This window comes from Pelodiscus sinensis, chromosome 31 (assembly GCF_049634645.1).
Source record: "Pelodiscus sinensis isolate JC-2024 chromosome 31, ASM4963464v1, whole genome shotgun sequence".
Classification (NCBI taxonomy): Eukaryota; Metazoa; Chordata; order Testudines; family Trionychidae; genus Pelodiscus; species Pelodiscus sinensis.
In genome coordinates this window covers 2,180,032-2,200,036 of record NC_134741.1, presented here as the reverse complement: position 1 = coordinate 2,200,036, position 20,005 = coordinate 2,180,032, and the positions used below count along the sequence as shown (strand labels likewise).

Below are 20,005 nucleotides of genomic sequence, written 5' to 3'. Positions count from 1 at the left end.
TGATCTATGCCAGCAGTGCCCCACTGCTATATATATTGGACAAACTGGACAGTCTCTGTGGGAAAGAATCAATAGACACAAATCAGATATACGTAAAGGGAACACAAAAATTGGTGAACATTTCTGCTTACCTAACCATACTTTAACAGACCTGCAGGTCTTATCAGAGGCCATCTCCACAAGCCAAATACATAGGGAAGCATTGGAATCTCACTTCATCCACAAATTCAATTCACATGCTAATGGACTCAATTGAGATACTGGCTGGCTAGGACACTACCTACTTCATAACCACTGAAGGTGATAACAGCTCTGAGAGTGGTATCCTTCCTGTCTTAGCATTTATCTATTTACTTTGATCTGCTTAGGTTTAAGTACCCATTCTCCAGATACTTAATTATGCCCTATCTCTCTCACCCCCTTCCTTTTTCCTTTTTTTCTTTTTTCTCCCCCCTCTCCTTCTCTTCCTATTTATTTTCAGTTTTCATATCCTCTACTCATAACTCCAGGCATCTGAAGAAGTGGGCTGTGCCCATGAAAGCTCATGATACTGTCTACGTGTTTTATTAGTCTATAACGTGCTACCAGACTATTTGTTGTTTTTTACATCGAGAGGGTTACACCTGAGCCCTACAAATGAGCAATGGTGGGTGCCCCTAGAGAAAATGAGTATTTTGTGTGGATAACAACCAGCAGGCTAAATGACCCGAATTGAAAATTGTGCAAACATTAATTTAAATATCCATTCCCTTTAAATATCTAACAGCCATGATAGATAAGGCTGGAGCTTAAAAATGCAAGCTCGTACTGTTAGAGAATTTGATTTACTTAGTAATTCTACTTGGAGATTGCTCGTTAGATGTTAACAATGTAACTTGTGGATGTTAATTCCCTTTTATGTCTTCATTACATTATACCTAGCAATTAGGGATTTTTACATCAAGTATAGCATGTGCATTACCTGTTCTTTGCCCAAGGAATGCCTGACACATTGTCATACTGTCAGAAGGCTGCCACTGCCTGCTAGAAATCTCTATAGCAAAGCCATAGGGGTCTCTGAGATTGTTCCTGCCCTGTGGCCTGTTCCACCTGGCTGTTGTCATGGACTCCCTGTGAAGTCATCACCTCCTAACCTCCTTTAGCCAATAAGCTGAGATGCTGCAAAAGACCCTTATGTCATCGCCACATGCACTCTTGCTCTGAAGGGTAATGTCCTGCCCCTGCCAGTCCCCTTGCATGGTGGAGCTGCTCCTAGGGGTGAAAGTAAGACTGTTGCACCTGCAAGACCCCCTCCTTGGGTGGAGAAACAGTCAAGGCAGGAGAGGGTTGTGATATGACAGGACCTGTAAGAAATGAAAGTGTGGAGTGGAGTGCAGAAAACTCAGGGAGTGAGGATGTGGGTGGGTACACAAATTGGGGCAAGGTATTGGAAGAATGAAGGGGCTTGGGCTGTGTGTGTGTTGAGGGGGTCAATGGGACTAGAATCCTAGCTCCCTCTGGTTTGGGCTCCCTGAGGCCCTTTAACACAGTCTCTGCAGCACACTGAGGAGAGGAACCCTTGAGCCAGTGACACAGACTGATCTAGGCAAACAAGGTGTTTCACTAAAGCTACATGTGATTAGATCCATCTACCAACAACTACCAGCCACATGCACACTTACAGAAAGTGAAGAATGGTTTCAGTAGGTGGAGATGGACTTTACAGGTCAAAGGAGAGGGAAAAAACAAAAATTCCTTTGTCCCTGTTAGAAATTCCTACCTACATCTCTTTTGGTTGCCTGCCACCTGGTTTAGGAAAGGGACATAGTTAACCCCTTAGTCCCCAGGATGCTGGCTAACCCTCATGATAATGACAGTGACCTTGGCCCATTCAGTGAACCTCTCCCTGTCTCCTTGGCCCTGTCTATACAGCAGGGACAGCAACACTCACAGGCCCCAGAGGAGGGGGCTGGTTTGATGCTTCAATGCACAGCCCAGCAACGAGCCCTCCCAAACTCTCCTTGTGCTCTGGCAGCCAGGTTTGTTGTTTGAATTCTGTGTAGCACAGTGGTCTCCAACCTTTTAACACCCAAGATCACTTTTTAAATCTCAGAACAGGTGAAGATCTACCGCCCTGCCCCTTCCTTGAAGCCCCACCCTCTCTATTCTCCTCCTGTCCATCACTTCCTATCCCCAGCCCTTACTTACACACTGATAAACAGTTTATTTTTAAACTGCGATACATACAATTAAAATCACGTGTTTATAGTTATGAAATAAATGGTCTGTTTTTTATTCATGCTATTTAAATCTAAAATGGAGCATTTATAATTATACATTTTGTGGGGACAGAGTACTGTGGCTGGGGGCAGGGGAGAGGGAACAGGGTGCTGGGAGGGCAGGGAACAGGGTTCTGCAGCAGGGGACAGAGTGCCAGTGGGGACAGGTTTCTGCAGCTGGGGACAGGGTGCTAGTGGGGACAGAGTTCAGGGAGTGGGGACGGGAATGGGGACAGAGTTCTGTAGCTGGGGACAGGAGAGTGGGGACAGTGTTCTGTAGGTGGGGAGTGGGGTGGCTGGGGAGGCAGAGAGTCCCCTGCATCTTCCTCCTCCCAGTATTCTCCCCTGCCCCAGGGAAACCAGCGCCTGCCTGCCCCGGGGCCGACCCCCCTGCGCAGGGAAGCCCCGCGTGCATGCGCCTGCCCAGGGGGCCAACCCCCCCACCTGCGCAGGGAAGCCCCGCGCGTGCACCTGCCCCGGAACCAACTCTCCCCCCCACGCAGGGAAGCCCTGCGTGCATGCACCTACCCCGGGGCCAACTCCCCCCCCCCATGCAAGGAAACCCCGCACGAACGCCTGTCCCAGGGCCAACCCCCCCCGTGTGCCCAGAAACCCCCTGCACACCTCCCACGGGGCTGACTCACCCCTCCTGTGCGGTGCAGGGAGCCAATGCTCCCTCCCACAGTATACCCGGCCGGCAGAGCAGCTAGTGCACTTCTGGAATTGCCGGAAGTAGTGCTAAGCTGCGGGGCTTCTGAAGCCGACACTACCTCTGTTTTTTCTTGAGGTAAGTAGTGGGACTTCTGGGGGGCGGGAGGGAAATGGAGGCGGGGAGGACAGGACTCCTCATGAGCGACTGGTCGAGGTCTCGAGATTGACCAGTAGCTCGTGATCAACCTGTTGGTGACCACGGGTGTAGCAGGTGATGTCAGGCCTGGACACTGGGATTATTTACCAGTTTCCCTGGCCCTAGGGCACTGTTGAGCTCACAGTTGTGATGGTCAAGTGGTCAAACCCAATAGGGTGTCCCTCTGCTGGTTCAAATCCTGCACACAATAAGGACTGTGTTTTGGCCACACCCCTAACCAGGACAACAAGCTTCACCACCCCTGAGACATTCTCCCCCTATCGCCTGTCAATCCCCTTCTGCTCCTGTCAGAGAGATGCCTGGAATGATGCCTCATGTTGGGTCCCTGGGGTCTCAAGCAAACTCTCAGCCCCTGCCACTTGCCCAGAGACCCCTGGCTCAGTTGTGCTCCTAGGTTCCCCAGGGTGTGACAGGAGCAGTATGGGCTGGAGAAGCTGCCTCCCTCTTCCTCTCCCAAAAAGATAGACTTGCAGGAATCAATTCCACATGCAAAGGGAGTGATCTGCAGCTTGAGCTAATTCCCCACCTGTGAGGCCAAGGGGAGGCACCAGCCAGGCAGAAGGGTGGCTCTGGGATCTGGAGAAGTGTCAGATGGGGGAGATATTTATATTTGGGGAAGGGTCCTGAGTCCAGGCCCCCAGCCATGGTCCCTGCCTGGCATCCATCACAGGGATAGGAGTGAGCCCGCAGAACAAGCACCATGCTGCAGAAGAGACACCCTGTTGGGGATCCCAACAAACCCAGGGGCAGGCCCAGCTCAGGAGGCCCAACTGCACTGATGCAGACTCCCTGGCACAGCTCACAGTGAACAGCCCTCGCTTGGCCTGCTAGACAGCCACAGACAATATTCCCTCTAAGCGTTTCCATCCATGTACAGAATATTTGTATCATTTGCACTGAGAAATGTGCACCACCAAGAGAAAGAAACCCCAGCTAATCAGCTGGGAGGAGTTTGAATCTCTCCCAAATAGCCACCCAAGCACACAGCTCACAGAGGGTACTGCCCACAGACATGTGGCCAACACAGCCCAGGCATCCTCTCCAGCTCTCTGCCCGGACCCCCAGCAGGGCAGCTGTAAGGACCCATGAATTCTAGTTTGTAAATCCCTTTGTGACAGATACTCCCACACTCCCCGGTACAAGGTGGCACAGTCTATAAGTGCCACTTCTGTTCCCATGACCTTCCCACCTGATTTGGTCAATTTGGCTCCATATTGTTACCTGTTCCAGCCTCAGGGGGACATGCCTAGGGGTGTGTCTGCAGGCACAAGAGCATTGTGATATCATGTGTGACACAACACACAGCACTCTGCTGCAGCATCCTTGCCCTGTCGATTGCCCTGTTGATGGGCTGGGCGGCTCTGCTGCAATGTGCAGCTGCTGGTAAACATGTGCTTAGGTTGGGGGCTCTCTGTGGGCAGGGACTAGCCTGTCTCCCAAGGCCTGTGCGAGGGAGTGGCCATGTTCCAGTCTAGGTAGCCAGGTGCCAATGGTGTGTGGGAGGGGTTTGAGCTGGGGGGGGATGGAGGGGATGACCAGTGGGGTTCTGTTATTTTCTGTGTCAAGCCTGTCTTGCGGCAGGTGGCTTCTGGGTGCTATTCTGGCTCTGACAGGCTATTTCCTCCTGTCCCCAAGGGGGGGGGGGGTGTTTCAGTGTTAAGAGAGTTTGATACAGAGCTGGTGGGTGTGTCTGTTTGGGGGATGGGAGCAGAGCCAATCGGATCTTAGGGCCGAGCTGCAAATAATGGGTTGTGTGATGTGTCCTGGATGGAAGCAGGAGGCATGTAGGTAAGACGAGGGGACAGTAGATTTCCAGTATATGCTGGTGTTCATGTGGCCGTCAGTGATTGGCACTGTTGTGTGCAGGAAGGGGATCTCTTGTGTGGATGGGCCCAGGCTGAGGCTGATGGTGGGGAGGAAATTGTTCATACCCTAGTGGAATTCTTCAAGGGTCCCCTCCCAGTAAGTCTGTATGATGAAGCTGTTGCTAATGTAGCATAAGTAGAGGAGAGGTACGAAGGGGCAGGAGATGAGAAAACATTGTTCTAGGTCAGTACATTTAGGATGCTGGATCCAGTGGGATGAGAAATAACTGCTCAGTCTAGGTGGTGCCCAGCACGAGAGGCACAAGACTTAACTCTGCTACTTCTCTTTCCCTCTGGTAACTCCTGTGACTTTTTGCCTGTCCCTGAACATCTGCCTTTTAGAGTCCAGGGACTTGCTGAAAGGCTTATATTTACCAGTGAGTTCACCTGAGGAGTTTGTGTTGTGGTTAGAAAACTGGAAGACCATTGTATTTAGAGGAGTTAGTGAATCTTCCCAGTTCTCTTGTCTGCAAACTAGAAAACAGGCTTTGGCCTGCTGTTAGCAAGGAAAATTCCCAGCTAGCTAGCTCGTTAGAGAGATGGCTGAGCTCATCGCATAGTTGAGATAAGCTTAGAGGTAAACAAGCCTGTCTGTGTGAGTCTTCTCAAACGGGCATATGTTTGTTTTGGGTTTTTTCTTCCTTGCTCATAATTAGTTGTAGCATCTAGAATTTTGTGCACAGGCTATATATTGTTTAATGTTGCCAACACCCTTTAGATTTCCCGAAGGACCTGGATCTGTACAGAGGTGCCTTTTGGACCTGGCCCAGGAGTCCATCCTTTGCTGAGTCGGAGTCCTCAGCAAGCCAAAGGGACGTTGTAAGCCATCTCTTGCCTTTTCTTTTTATATCACCTGTAATCTTATCTTATAAATATTTCTGAAAGTTTGTTTGTTTCTTTGTCCCAAAAGATCTCCGAAATGGTAAGAGCTAGAAACACTAAAACTACTGATTTCCAAAATTAAATAACTAGAATGGTTATATCTCAAAATCGGTTCCCCCAGAGTCCCAAATGGGCCCACTGATAATTCAGAAAGATCTTCGAAATGATAAGAGCTAGAAACACCAAATTTTGAATGGATACTACTGATTTCCTAACTTCAATAAATGAATTGGTTATATCTGGAAATCGGTTCCCCCAGAGCTCCAATTGGACCCACTGATAATTAGCTTTTAGTAGCGCCCAATCATAGGAATTTGCTGGACTCTTCTGTTAAGCATGTCACATAAATTGGAACTACAAGAGCCTAGAAGATAAAGCATGTGGGCACCTGCAGAACCATCAAGGGAAAGCCCATGGGGGAGAGGCTACAGTGGGGCAGAGAATCAGCAAACTCCCCTATACTAGGGCACCAGCAGGTCTTCAGGACAGACCCAAATGTGGCTGATGCTGGCTGGGGTCTAGCCTTGCTAATTGTGGCTGGGAGAATCCTCCAGCTATCACAGCCTTTCAACATCTTCATGCAGCTGGGCTCTGACTGAACCCCTCCTGGGCTGTGTGCGCTATCAGCAAGTGCTCACAGGCATTATGCACTTTGCAGGATTCAGCTCACAGTACAAAGAGGAGGTGGACAAGGTTTTGAACACTGTGGAGCCAGAGGAGGACACAATACACTCAGAACAGCCTGTTCTCATTAGAGCAGGTACATTCAGGTGCTGCATGTTCTGATCACCTAGATATCACTAATTGCACCTGGTCTGAAGGGCTGTGTCTAGATTGGCAACTTTTTCTGGAAAATCAGCCCTTTTCCGGAAAAACTTGCCAGCTGTCTACACTGGCCGCTTGAATTTCCGCAAAAGCACTGACTACCTACTGTAAGAAATCAGTGCTTCTTGCGGAAATACTATGCTGCTTCCGTTCAGGCAAAAGTCCTTTTGTGCAAAAATTTTATGCAAAAGGGCCAGTGTAGACAGCTGAGATTTGTTTTCCGCAAAAAAGTCCTGATCGCGAAAATGGCGATCGGGGCTTTTTTGCGGAAAAGCGCGTCTAGATGGGCACGGACGCTTTTCCGCAAAAAGTGCTTTTGCGGAAAAGTGTCCATGCCAATCTAGACTCTCTTTTCCAAAAATGCTTTTAACTGAAAACTTTTCTATTAAAAGCATTTCCGGACAATCATGCCAGTCTAGATGTAGCCAAGGTGTTTTGCTTTGTCTGATCAATGTAACCAGTCCAGCTACTGCTAGGAAGTCAATTCAGGCTCCCCCATATAGCGTGCACTGAAGGCACTTGGGGAGTGGCTACTTGGGGAGCAGTGATTTGCTGCTGCTGCAGAGCCCAGGAGACATCCCTTCCATTTCTCAAGGCTTCTGGCAAGGAGGTTACAGGCAAAGAGCCCTTAAGGGAAAATGGGCCTTCCTGATTTGTGGGGTTTGAGAAAAGAGACCCTATGGGATTTGTCATTTTGTAAGCACATCACTAGTATGTTAATTTTTCAAGTAATATATGAGAGAAAAGTATTTCCAATAAAATATGCTATGTTAATGTCATTGACATAGTTCATTCATCACACCTTTTACTATATTTTCCCTGGGCGACACTGGATATTTCTGCTAGTTTTAAAGAGAGTAAAACATTATGTCCAACACAAAAGGTTTCAATGTTTTCTTTATTTAAGGTAAGGATGGAGAACCATTTTTTGATTGGGAGGTCACTGAGCCACAGAAAAATCAGTTGGGGACCACACAAGTGAGAAACCAAAAAAATCCTCCAAAACTTTCCAGTGCTCATTGATGTGATCTCAACTGAGACACCTCACTCCTCTGAGGCCCCAGCCTCATAGAGTGAGGGAAGGGGGGGCACTGAGGTTCAGGACTTCCTATAGACCAGATTTACTTTTCTGGGGTTCCAGAGTTAGTGGACTTTATGGATCTTCTTAGGCTCAGGGGTAGGGACAAAAATGAGGGGTACATTGTGTGAGGTAGGGCTGCCAACAAGTAGGAAAGGGAAGGGATGCAGGATCTTGGAGGGAGCTGGGTTGCAGAAGCAGGCTGGGAATAGGGTGTCTGGCCAGATGGAGCAGGAACAAGAGAGGGTGCAGTGTGTGGCCAGGAGAGAGGGTGTAAGAACAAGGGAGGGTGTCAGAGCAAGCTGGGGATGCTGGGTGTTGGGGGGAGGGAAGTGAGGGGATTGGAATTGGGGGCGGGGTCTTCAGATGAAGGAAGAATAGTACCTGGCTTCGTACCCCCTTACAGCAACATCTGAAACCACACTTTCCCAGTTGCCCCGGAGGACACCGCAGGCTAGAGACACTGTCATGGCTCCTTCCCCACTCTGGCATGATAAATGCAGAAGTGGGGGCCAGCAAGTGCACCCCAAAGCCTTATCTACCAGGCTTTGGTATAAAACTTCCCCCAAAATCTAAAAAACCTTGATTTTGGGAATAAAACTTCTGCTGCCACCACCCAAATATTAATAACGAGATTAGGGGAAAGATCATTTGGGAAATCTCACCCCTATTATAAAAATCAGGATACACAAGTAACCAATGCCAGGTTATTAAAAAGAAAAGAGAAACCCTTTATTATTACAACAATATTCCTGTTGCAAGCATAAGGATCAGATGGAAAGGTAACAAAATATACCCATAGAGGAATTACACCATGGGCTAGAACTTAGTTAAAAAGAAAAGCCAAACATCTCTTAAGCAGTGCCTGATATCAGGTCCCATACCCAACCCTTAAAACAATAAAGCCTAACGAAACTACCTAAACCTTACCCTACTTACAGAAAGTGAAGCATTGTTTCTTAAAGAGAGAGACATGCTTGTCCCTCCCTGTAGCTGCAGAGGACTCTCTCAGAGAGAGAAAAGGAAAAAACCCAAATTCCTTTGTCCCAGTTTGAAAGTCCTACCTACATTCCTACTGGTCACTCCACCTGGCTAGGTGTAGTTAACTCCTTAATCCCCAGGCTGCTGGCTAACCCTCATAAACACTGCCACAGTCGTGCAGTGGTGGGTCAGCTCTGGAAGCCAGAGGCATCGCTGCTGCAGCCACATGGTCCATGCCAGAGTTGCCTCTGCCACATCCATGCAGCCCAGAACCAGCCCCAGAGGCACCCCTGCAATAGCTACATGACCCCAGAAACAGAAGACTCTGTGGCCATGAGCCGGCCTTGGAGGCCAGAGGTGCAGTAGCAGCAGTGCCTCCAGCCTCCGGGACCAGCCCCAGGTCATGTGGTGAAGCTGCAGCCCCAGCACTGCCTCTTCTCCAATGGCTGCACAGTGGGAAGAGGAGCAGGATTGAGCTCCTTCCCTTGCATCATGTCTGCTAGAGGGTGGGGCCTAGTACTCCCTTATAGGCAAGATCAAAACCCTAGACGGGCTGGATTCTGCCCTTTGAGAGACTTTTGCCCACCACTAGTATAAGGTTTCTCCCCTGTGTGGGTTCTCCTATGTCTAGGAAGCTGTGACCTCTGACTGAAGCTTTTACCACAGTCAGAGCAGGTGAAGGGTTTCTCCCCTGTGTGGGTTCTCCCATGTCTAACAAGGTGTGACTTCTGACTGAAGCTTTTCCCACAGTCAGAGCAGCTGAAGGGTTTCTCCCCTGTGTGACTTCTCCCATGTCTAACAAGGTGTGACTTCTGACTGAAGCTCTTCCCACAGTCAGAGCAGCTAAAAGGTTTCTCCCCTGTGTGGGTTCTTCTATGTGCAACAAGGCCTGAACTCTCACTGAAGGTTTTCCCGCAGTCAGAGCAGCTAAAGGGTTTCTCCCCTGTGTGGGCTCTTCCACGTTTAATAAGAGTTGCACAGTGACTGCAAGCGCAGGGTGACTGTTGATGGGGGATTTTCTGTTGCACAGTTTCTTTGTTTTTGTTCAACCTGCTTCTGTGACTGGATTTACCCTGACCCTCTCCTGGATGGTTTCCCTGCCGTCTTTGTGGGCTACGCTGACTCTTACAGGCCTTTCCTTGCTCAGGACTCTGAGAAACATGCCCTTCAGATCTTCCCAATAACATTCCACGTGGAACCATTTGCTCCAGTCCTTCCTGCAGAAAACTCTTCTTGTGGTTCTCACTCAACGTCCCATCACCTGTTGGGATACAGAGAGAATCCAGTCAGAAATCATTCCCTGTGCTGAGTTGAAAGGAAATTCTAAAAGAGAAATAGAAAAGGAGGAACACACAGAAAGAATGGCTAGAAAGGTATAATAACAATGAGCTAAGTTTACCCTCCTTCCCGATAACCCTTTCCCAAAGGAGAGAAACCAGCCGTCTCCCACCCAGCACCCTTTAACTGGAGTTGAAGACAGGCTGAAGGGTCAGTGAGACTTAATGAAAATGCTGAGGACACAGAAATTAGCTTCTGAATAAGTTTAGCTGATTGCTCACCTGTGTGGGTGTCAGTCATGATCTTCCCATTCTCACAACCCTGGAGAGCTGGGATCCACAATGCATCCCCTTGCTCCACCCAGGAGATCATATGAGGTGTGGAGACTGGAAATCCTGCTCGCGGTGGAATTAAACAAGAGTTGATCTTGTTCATTAAGGTCTGTGCCATTACTGCTTGCAGAACCAAGATCTGAGTCACCCACCCCGAGAGACTCCTTCCCCACCTTGCAGAGACTGGGCTCTGGCTTGTACAAGATCCAAGGGCACACTCACCTGCAGTAAAGGTGCATCCCCCTACTTTAGGAATGGCCCAACTTATTCCCTAGAGGACTCAAGAACACTGCTGTACTCTCTAGTGTACAACTCAGAATGGGCTGTGAAGGAGAGTATCTCCTCTATCCCAGGGCAGGACAGGAACAGACTGCTCAGAAGGGGAGCTCTAGTGAGGGCTGGCACGTCTGACACTGAGGCCCCAGGGCTCAGATTGCAGCTGCCACATGGTAGGTCACTAAGACTTGGAGAGGAAGGACCCAACAGAGCTCTAGCTCCCCAAGGGCTCTGTCCACAAAGCTCCTGGCTGGGGGGCTCAGCTCGCCCTGCTCTTTGGCTCAGACACTCTACTGGGGCCAGAAGGAGGCAGAGGAAGTTGTATGAGCAGCAAAATGAACCCTTGGCTGGCTGTTTCAGGCCCTGCCTATGCTCCACACTCCTGATCCTGACAGACTGTGCTTGGGTGGGCCGGACCTCCTAATTGCACTCAACAGCTGTCGCTCCCGCGGCCAACCAGGGCAGTGTCGGGCTGTTCCTGCAGCTGGGCAGGGCAGTGTTGGGCTGTTCCTGTGGCTGACCAAGGTGGAGATGAGCTGTGCTTCTTCTCCGGTGCTTGTAGGTGTTCCTGTAGCTCAGCTCCCCCACTGCAACCTCGGTTCTACTCTGCCAGCAGCAGCCTTTATGTGGTTTCCCAGCCTTCCTCTTGTGGCCACTTTTGCCTGCCATTTCGTGCCCCTCTCGGCTGCACAGAATCTACCAGAGGCAGGAAAGGACTCTGAGTCGGCGCCTTCCTTCCAGGGGCTCAGCCCACTGGCACAAGGGGACCCTACAGGCACTAACAGTAACTGCACCCAGCCCCACAACTCTTGTATCAGCCGTTCCTGCCTGGGCCCTTCCACTCACATCGCTGGCCTGGGCAGTTCCATTAAGACCTCTGGCCAAAGGACAACAAGGGCAAGATGGTGGGAAGCACATGGAGACCCTGGCTATAGGAAGAGCAGCATCATTATGTCCCTGAACCTGCTTCCTCATGGAGGGGACAGTCTGTCACACAGGAGCCAGGATTATTGGGGCAGATAGTCCTGACATTGGGAGCAGAGGCAATGTGGGACCCTGAACATAACCCAATCCAGCTGCTCTAGATCCCACCCATCTTCTGATACCCAAGGGGACAGGAATCCTTACCCAGCCATCTCACAGCCTCATAATTCTCCTGCATCACATCCCTGTAGAGGGCTCTCTGGCCTGGGTCCAGAAAAGCCCATTCCTCCTCAGAGAAATACACAGCCACCTCCTCAAAGGTCAGCGGCTCCACCATGGTCATTTCCTCTCCCTGGCTCTGCAGGCTAAGGTCTGAGCTGGAGACAGACATGGATGTTCTGCAGCCTGGCAGAGGGAGAAGGGCAATTGGAGACATGTCAGAAGGGGCTTTAACCCTTTGCACACCCCCATTCTGCCCAGAGTCTGACCCTGTTGATATACATGCTAGACTCTGCCATTGTGGGCAAATGCTGAATCAAGCTATTCCATAAACACCACATACAAGTTAGTTCCCAAATCCACATTCATTTCTCTCAGTACCTGGCTTGAGTTACATTACTGCGCCTGGAACACTGGGATTCAGATCTGAGTGGCTAGTGTTTTCAAGAAAGAAGACTCTAGTTATGCTGCCTGAACATGGATACTGGTGTCTAAACTTAAGTTCCTGAAGCTAAAATATCTTATTTTCCTCCATATATTTGTAGCACAGACTCAGGCCATCTCATAAAGACTAAACCAACAGAGACTTTATAGCCCCTCCCCACAACAGAGATGAAGTGAAGTTAATGCCAGTCAAATGTTTATTATTAAGCACGTGTGGTGAGTGTTTGCAGGATGAGACCCTAAATTTCATAGATTCACAATATCCATGGGAATGTTAGCCATGCAGCCTGACCCCTTCTGTGGCACAAGCCATTACACTTAGCTCAGCTACCCAGGCACAACGCTCTGTTTCCCTACAGAAAGTTTTTTACAAAGTTGCCCAGTGCTGAGCTGGAAAGTGGGAGGGAAGCGACTAGTTGAGTATTGACTTTACTAGCCCATGAGCATATACTTGTCAGTTAGATGATAACTTGGCTAGCCCCTTACATCTCTACTCTGGACCCTTAAAAATAAGAGAGAATTCATTTTAAAAACCTAGATTTGGCAATACAGAACTGTAGGACTGTCACAGTGAAAAACCTCATTGGAATGTATTATAATAATAAATGTAGCACACCATGGCTGTGTCTACACTGGGCCACTTATTCCGGAAAATCAGCCGCTTTTCCGGAATAAGCTGTGAGCTATCTACACTGGCCCTTGAATTTCCAGAAAAGCAACGATGCTCTACTGTACAAAATCAGCCGCTATTCCGGAAAAACTATTCTACTCCCGCTCGGGCATAAGTCCTTATTCCGGAACACTGTTCCGGAAAAGGGCCAGTGTAGACAGCCCAGTAGTCTTTTCCGGAAAAAAGCCCCGATCGCGAAAGTGGCGATCGGGGCTCTTTTCCGGAAAAGCGCGTCTACATTGGCAACAGACGCTTTTCCGGAAAAAGGGCTTTTCCAGAAAAGCAGCCTGCCAATGTAGACGCTCCTTTTCCAGAAAAACTGAAAACGGAATAGTATTCCGTTTTAAGCATTTCCGGAAATTCATGCCAGTGTAGACACAGCCAAAGAAACTGTGACACCAAAATATGTGATCAGAAGTAGAAATATACCAGTAAAATGTCAAATATTTGTTCATACAATAAAATAATAGAGAAGTAAAGTGGGTACTTCAGTGGTTGCAGGATGGGGAATTATTTACAGAAATACAGGCAGTCCCCGGGTTACGTACAAGATAGGGACTGTAGGTTTGTTCTTAAGTTGAATTTGTATGTAAGTCGGAACTGGCGTCCAGATTCAGCCGCTGCTGAAACTGACCAGCGGCTGACTACAGGAAGCCCGAGGCAGAGTTGCTCTGCCCTGGGCTTCCTGGAATCAGCCGCTGATCAGTTTCAACAGCGGCTGAATCTGGACACCTCGGACAGAGCAGCTGGGGCGCTGTCGGGTAAGTCCCCGCAGCGCTGCAACTCAGCGCTGCAGGGACCAACCCGGCAGCACCCCAGCAGCTCTACCCCAGGTGTCCCCAAGTCAGCCGCTGCTGAAACTGATCAGCGGCTGATTCCAGGAAGCCCGGGGCAGAGCAACTCTGCCTCGGGCTTCCTGTAGTCAGCCGCCGGTCAGTTTCAGCAGCGGCTGACTTGGGGACGCCTGAGGCAGAGCAGCTGGGGTGCTGCTGGGTTGGTCCAGTAGCGCCAAGGAGCGGCACTGCGGGACCAACCCAGCAGCGCCCCAGCTGCTCTACTCCAGGCATTATCAGAGAGAAAAGCCTGGTCTGCTGGGGGGGGCATACTAGCTGCACCCCCCCCCAGCAGACCAGGGAGACGCAGGTGGCGGAACAGCCGAGACTCACCGTGGTCCCGCCCGCATCCTCCGCGGCTTTGCTCCGCGTCTCCCTGGTCTGCTGGGGGGGGGGAGGGGGGGGCAGCAGACCAGGGAGACGCAGAGCAAAGCCACGGAGGACGCCGGCAGCGGGACAGCCGCGGCGCGTCTGGGCTGTCCCACTGCCCGCGTCCTCTGAGGCTTTGCTCCACGTCTCCCTGGTCTGCTGGGCCCCCCCCTCCCAGCAGACCAGGGAGATGCAGAGCAGCTTTTCTTGCCCCGGAGGATGTGGGCGGCAGGACCGCGGCACATCTGGGCATCCCACCGCTCGCGTCCTTCGGGGCAAGAAAAGCCCCGTTCGTAACTGCGGATCCGACATAAGTCGGATCTGCGTAACTCGGGGACTGCCTGTACAGATTTTGGTAATAAGTTTGCAAGTACAAAATTATTTTGAAAAGTATCTCACTGCTTTCGTATTTAATCACCTGGCCTGTAGTTAACATTCAGGAAGCAAAATCTACCTAAGTGGCTGGTGATGTGAAAAAGCACCGGGCTGAGGGTGACCATATTTCCCTATGTTGGATTCTGGATACCTGGTAAAACAACTCGTCTTCAAGTGAGCTCAGTGGCAATCCATCAGAGCTGAGCATCACAAAGGTTCTAATTAACATCAAATCCCTGTTAAGCATAATGACTGTGTAGTTGGAGTCTTCTTATCTTTAAGGTTTTAGGGTTCAAAAGGGCGAGAGAGACACCCCACCTACACCTCTCTCACATGACTGAATGTCTGGCAAAGCTGACTAGGGATGTTAAATGTTGGTTAATTGAATAGTCGAGTCACCTCATGAATTCTTAACGGTTAGTCGACTATTCTATAGTCCCTGGGGGCGGGGCCGGCAACCAGTGTGCTCCAGCCTCACTCCTAAGGAGCCCCTTGCCACTCCGTGCTGCTGTCTCTGTATCCGTGCAGGGTGCCAGGTGGGACCCAGTTTAAAAACCAGCTCCCCTCGTGGACCAGCTACCTGTCACCCTGTGCTGCTGCCTCTGATAAAGAGACAGTAATGTGGGGTGGCAGCAGCCTCTACCTAGGGGCAGGGTGTAAACTCCCAGACCCGGTATGAGCTGGAACTGAGCTGGGCTGCCTGCCCACCAGGTGATAATACACTTTAAATGCAGAGACACAGCAGGGGTTGGTCCCAGACCCATTTCAATCCAGGACTGAGCTGGACTGCTGGCCATCCTGCTAAAAAATGTTTTGGCAATTGTTGGGGGGAAAAGGGGGTGCGTGTAGTCTATAGCATTAACCTATAAGCCTTTGTTTATCGCTTAATTGACTAATCAACTAGACTATTACATCCCTAGAGCTGACCCTGGTGCTCTCTTCTGAGCCCAGTCTGGCAAGAAGGGAGGACACACTCCTTTCCTGGGTCCTGGAATCACATCTCCCTGGGGCAGCACCTGGACAGGCCGCACCACACAAGGGTAGATGCAGAAGGGTGGGGGGGGGCTACGGGGCATGAAGGGACAGAGCAGGGTGAGGACAGCAAGAGATGGAGGATGCAAAAGGCCAATGGGGGGCAGCAGAGGGAACAAGTCACTAGCTGCTGCCTGGCACCTGCTCGCATGGTCCAGCCCTTGCTGCTGGTAGCACAGTCAGTACTGGATGGGAACGGGATGGTGTGTGTGTGGAGGGGTGGCCCTGCTGGCTGATACTAACACCCAACAGAGGCTGCATGGATGGATGAGCTGGGGGGAGCAGCCACTGGTCCCCACTTCCTGGTGGCCGGCGGGCAGCTGGAGAGCAGGGATCTGGCAGCAGCAGGACCTGCCAGCACTGATGGGGAGGGAGACAGAAAATACAGGACAATTCACTAATTTTTAAGAACAAGTCAGGACCCTGCAGCTGGGCTTAAATCCATCCCTGTCCCTTTAACCCAGGATGTCTGCTCCCTAACTAGAGTGCTGAACAGGAGGCAAAACAACAGCTCTCCCAGGCAGCCCCCAGCCACTGAATCTCACCCCCTGGAGCAGCGCCCCATCTGTCAAATAGGAAAGAGGCGCCTTCTCCAGCCACTGAACACCCACACAGCCCTCGGCAGCGGGTGCTGCCAACCCCCATCCTGGAAGGAGGAAAAATCCTCTGTCCTCTCTCCTGTATGTTTACAAACACTGTGAATCCTGCCCCGCCGTCACCCCCACCCCCACCCCAGGGGTATCTTTTTCTGGAAGGGCCCAGATCCTGTTCTTAACCCTGCTGCCTGTGTCAATTTTGCCCTTTGGCCCCTCTCTTGGCCCTGAAGCCAGTTGTGGGATCTCCCTCACCCGGTCAGTTTGACCCCTGCATAGATTTTGCCTCCTCTGCAATTTCATGCGTCACCTTCCCTTCACAAATAAACTACAGGGGGGTGGGGCTTTTTTGGGTCAGGGGCTGCACAAATGCATCCAAGATGGAAAAAATTCCCTCACTGATGTGGCCCCTAACTCTCCACATTCACCACACACCGACGGGGGGGGGGGGGGGGGGGGGAGGGGGGAGGGTGTCCAGCCTAATAGATTTTGAGTGGCCAGGCCCTGGGGAGCAGGGGGGATAGAAATCCAGGGCAGACTTCCCAATATTGGAGGGTTCCCTGAGCTTCAGGGGTCAGTTCCAGGCAGGCCAGGGGCCATGTCTGGCCCCTGGGCCATAGGTTCCCTGCCCCTGCTTGACAGTGTGAGCCAGGCAGCTTTAAGCAGACACAGAAGCCAAACAGGGATTCTCTGGGCCCTGAAGCCAGGCCTGGCCACTGTGGCTATGTCTAGACTGGCATGATTTTCCACAAATGCTTTTAATGGAAAAGTTTTTCTGTTAAAAGCATTTGCGGAAAAGAGCGTCTAGATTGGCATGGACACTTTTCCGCAAAAGCACTTTTTGTGGAAAAGCGTCCGTGCCAATCTAGATGCGGTTTTGCACAATAAAGCCCCGATCACCATTTTCGCGATTGGGGCTGTTTTGCGCAAAACAATACTGCGTTGTCTACACTGGCCCTCTTGCGCAAAAGCATTTGTGCAAGAGGGGTTTTGCCCGAATGGGAGCAGCATAGCATTTCCGCAAGAACACTGACAATCTTACATGAGATCATCAGTGTTCTTGCAGAAATTCAAGCGGCCAGTGTAGACAGCTGGCAAGTTTTTCCGCAAAAGCAGAACTTGCCAGTCTAGACGCAGCATGTGGGTTTGCAGGGGCTGCAGATAAAATGTTTCCATGCACTTGCCTAGGACTGGAGCTGGGGTGTAGGGTTGCCAGATGGTTTCAGAAAAAATACCAAACAACAAAACAAAGCAAAACAAAAAACACCCCAGGAAAAATTTGTGGAGGAAAAAAAAAAACCCCACAGCAAGGCTCCTTTAAAACCTATGTGGTGAGGCGTTTTGGCCCTAACAGGCTGCTGATGGCCACCCACCATCTTGCCTCCCTGCGTGGGGCTGGACAGCTCCCCTGCAGAACTCAGTAAGCACTAGGGTTGTCAGGCTGCCTCTGTATTGAGCTGGACAGTCCAGGATTTTTGCCTCCTGGCTGGGAAAAAATCAGAAAGTACAGGACATTTTAGGTGTCCAGTATTTTCTGATTTTTTTTTACCGGACAGGAGACGAAAATACCGGGCTGTCCAGCTGGCAACCCTAACTGGGGAGAACTCTGTTTCTCTTAGCCTAATGAAGACCCTTGTTCAGAGTCCATGACAGTGTCTCTACGAGTCTTTACCATTCCCGCAGGGCATGCACCGATGGCAAACCAGAGAGAGTCCAGTTTGACACCCAGCTTGCAAGTTTGAGACACTCCCGCCATCACCCATCACCAACATGACTACACACTCGGGACACTAGCTGTCTGGAAACCCCTGGAAATGGACCACCTTGGCAACAGAGCTGCAAAGGACATAGGGTGCCCTAGTGCTGAATTCCCAGTCCCCTTTTGGGACCCCGTGCATGATTCCTGGAGGAATTTTATATAGAGGGAACATTTTGCAAAGGGGGCAGCGGTGGTGCAAAGCAGGGAGAAAGAGCCTTCATGAGTTCTTCCTAACTATACTCTTAGCTCTTTTTTTAAAAGGATCCCTTCGGGGTCTGTAGGGGCCCATTCTGCACCCCGCTGAATTCAACTAGTTCCCTGCAGCTCCCTCAGGCCAGGGAACGCCAGGAGGAGAGAGTAGCCTCCCTGAGCTATATAAACAGCACCCACCTGGCAGCATTTGGGCTTCCAGATTCGATGGATCTTTGCATACAATTGCACAGCAAACAGAGAGGATACTAGCTAGTCCCATTCCTCCCACCTGGCAGAAGTGATGCCTCCTAAACCTGGGAGATCAAGGCCCCTGCTTGCTGGGTCAGACTGGGGGAGGCCGTGAGAGTGACCAGAGGTCACTCCACAGAGCCTGGAGGCCGGTAGACCTCCGTTCAAAAAACGGATGGGTTGTGGCACACCAGAGCTATGTCTACACTTGGGCTTCTTGTGTGAGAAATATGCAAATGAGGCTAAACGTGGAATATCACCAAGACTCATTTGCATACCTAACAAGTTGCCATTTTTACAGAAGAGGCTCTTGCACCAGAAGGAGCTGTCTACACTGCCCCTTCTTGCGCAAGAAAAACCGCTTACGCTGAGGCTCTTTTTCGCAAAATCTTGCCACCTGTCTACACTGGCCACAAGTATTTGTGCAAGAACACTGATGTTCTACTGTATGAAATCAGTGCTGCTTGCGCAAATACTCTGATGCTCCCGCTCAGGGCTAAGTCCTCTTGCGCAAGTATTCTTGCGCAAGCGGCCAGTGTAGACAGGTAACATCAATTTCTTGTGCAAGAAAGCTCGATAGCTGCAGCGGCACAGGAGCCAAGCAAACAGAGCTGTAAACAGGGGAATTTGAGTGGGAGTTCTGTTGGAGGTGAAGTTTGTATCTGGTTTTATATTTGTATTGTTTGTAGGGGCAGTGTGCTGGGAGAGAAGCTGAGCCCTGATTAGGGGGCGGGGCTTCACTGATTAGGGGTCCTATAAAGGTAGCCTTCTAGTTGTGCAGCGGCACAGATAGCTGCAGTGGCACAGGAGCCAAGCAAACAAAGGCGTTTGAGTGGGAGTTTGTAAAGGGAGTTTAAATATTGGAACTTGATTAGGGTTTGTTTTTGCTGTGGAGGGGGTGTTTTGGTCTGTTTTTCTGTTCAGCGGACTAATAGGATTTTGGTGAGAAAGTAGATAAAACACAGAGGCATTAGTGGCCATGGCCCAAGTAGCAGAGAACACAAGGAGGATGACTGGATGTGGTAGCTGTGGTATGTACATGATTCTGGAGGGGGTACCTGAAAGGAGTTTTGTTTGCATGAAGTGCCGTCTGATAGAGCTGATGGAAGAAAAGATCCAAGGACTGGAGATGCAGGTGGAAACTCTGGTTGAGTTTAGAAGGGGTTTTGAGCAGATGATGGGGCAAAGGTGTGACGTGGCTGAAGGGGAAAGCTTAGATATGCAGATGGAAGCAGGATCAAGGGCCTCAGAGGGGGGACTGCTGGGCGAAGAAAATGGACAGTGGAAGCATGTGACTCAGAGAACCAGGCAGAGGAAAAGATGGGTCAGTGAAGGAAAAATAGAGCTCAAGAATAGGTATGTGGAGCTGGAGAATGAAGAAGGGTAGATAATGAACATAGAAGGGTAAGGAAGAAGAGAAGAGTGGCTAGTCCAATAGATAAAGGGGAAGACTTAATGGAGACAACACCAATAATGAGCATTAGGAGGATACAGGATGGGTTAAAGAGGATTACAGGGGAAAATAGGAATGGCAAGGACTTGCAGCCAGAGGAAGCTAGAGATAGACTAGAGAATGTCACTGTCACTAGGAAAAGGCAGGTCTATGTAACCGGGGACTCCTTATTGAGAAGAATAGATAGGCCTGTAACCAGAGCTGATCCAGAGAATAGAAGGGTGTGCTGTCTGCCAGGTGCTAAGATATG

General features: G+C 50.4%; 1 protein-coding gene across 2 annotated transcripts; it reads right to left on the bottom strand.

The window, feature by feature from the left end:
* Positions 1-8,479: 8,479 nt before the first annotated feature.
* LOC142818167 (zinc finger protein 354C-like) lies at positions 8,480-13,547 on the bottom strand. Of its 2 annotated transcripts, none has more exons than XR_012898310.1 (3): positions 11,772-13,547; positions 10,317-11,339; positions 8,480-10,018 (listed from the first exon to the last, which is right to left on the bottom strand). XR_012898310.1 is itself a non-coding variant. In XM_075913211.1 (3 exons), the coding sequence occupies exons 1-3, from the start codon at positions 12,001-12,003 to the stop codon at positions 9,294-9,296; spliced, it is 1,071 nt and encodes a 356-aa protein (XP_075769326.1). In that variant the 5' UTR covers positions 12,004-13,079; the 3' UTR covers positions 8,480-9,293. The 2 variants fall into 2 exon arrangements, 1 of the variants encoding a protein (XP_075769326.1); XM_075913211.1 differs by having other exon boundaries at positions 10,317-10,430; positions 11,772-13,079.
* Positions 13,548-20,005: the final 6,458 nt, after the last annotated feature.

What these genes read in the sequence shown, in the direction of transcription:
- LOC142818167 (XM_075913211.1), bottom strand. Translation starts at nt 12,003, where the DNA reads ATGTCTCCAATTGCCCTTCTCCCTCTGCCAGGCTGCAGAACATCCATG. An exon ending in TGAGGCTGTGAGATGGCTGG is followed by an intron (nt 10,431 to 11,771) that starts GTAAGGATTCCT and finishes CACCGCGAGCAG; the next exon opens with GATTTCCAGTCTCCACACCT. An exon ending in CATGACTGACACCCACACAG is followed by an intron (nt 10,019 to 10,316) that starts GTGAGCAATCAG and finishes GTATCCCAACAG; the next exon opens with GTGATGGGACGTTGAGTGAG.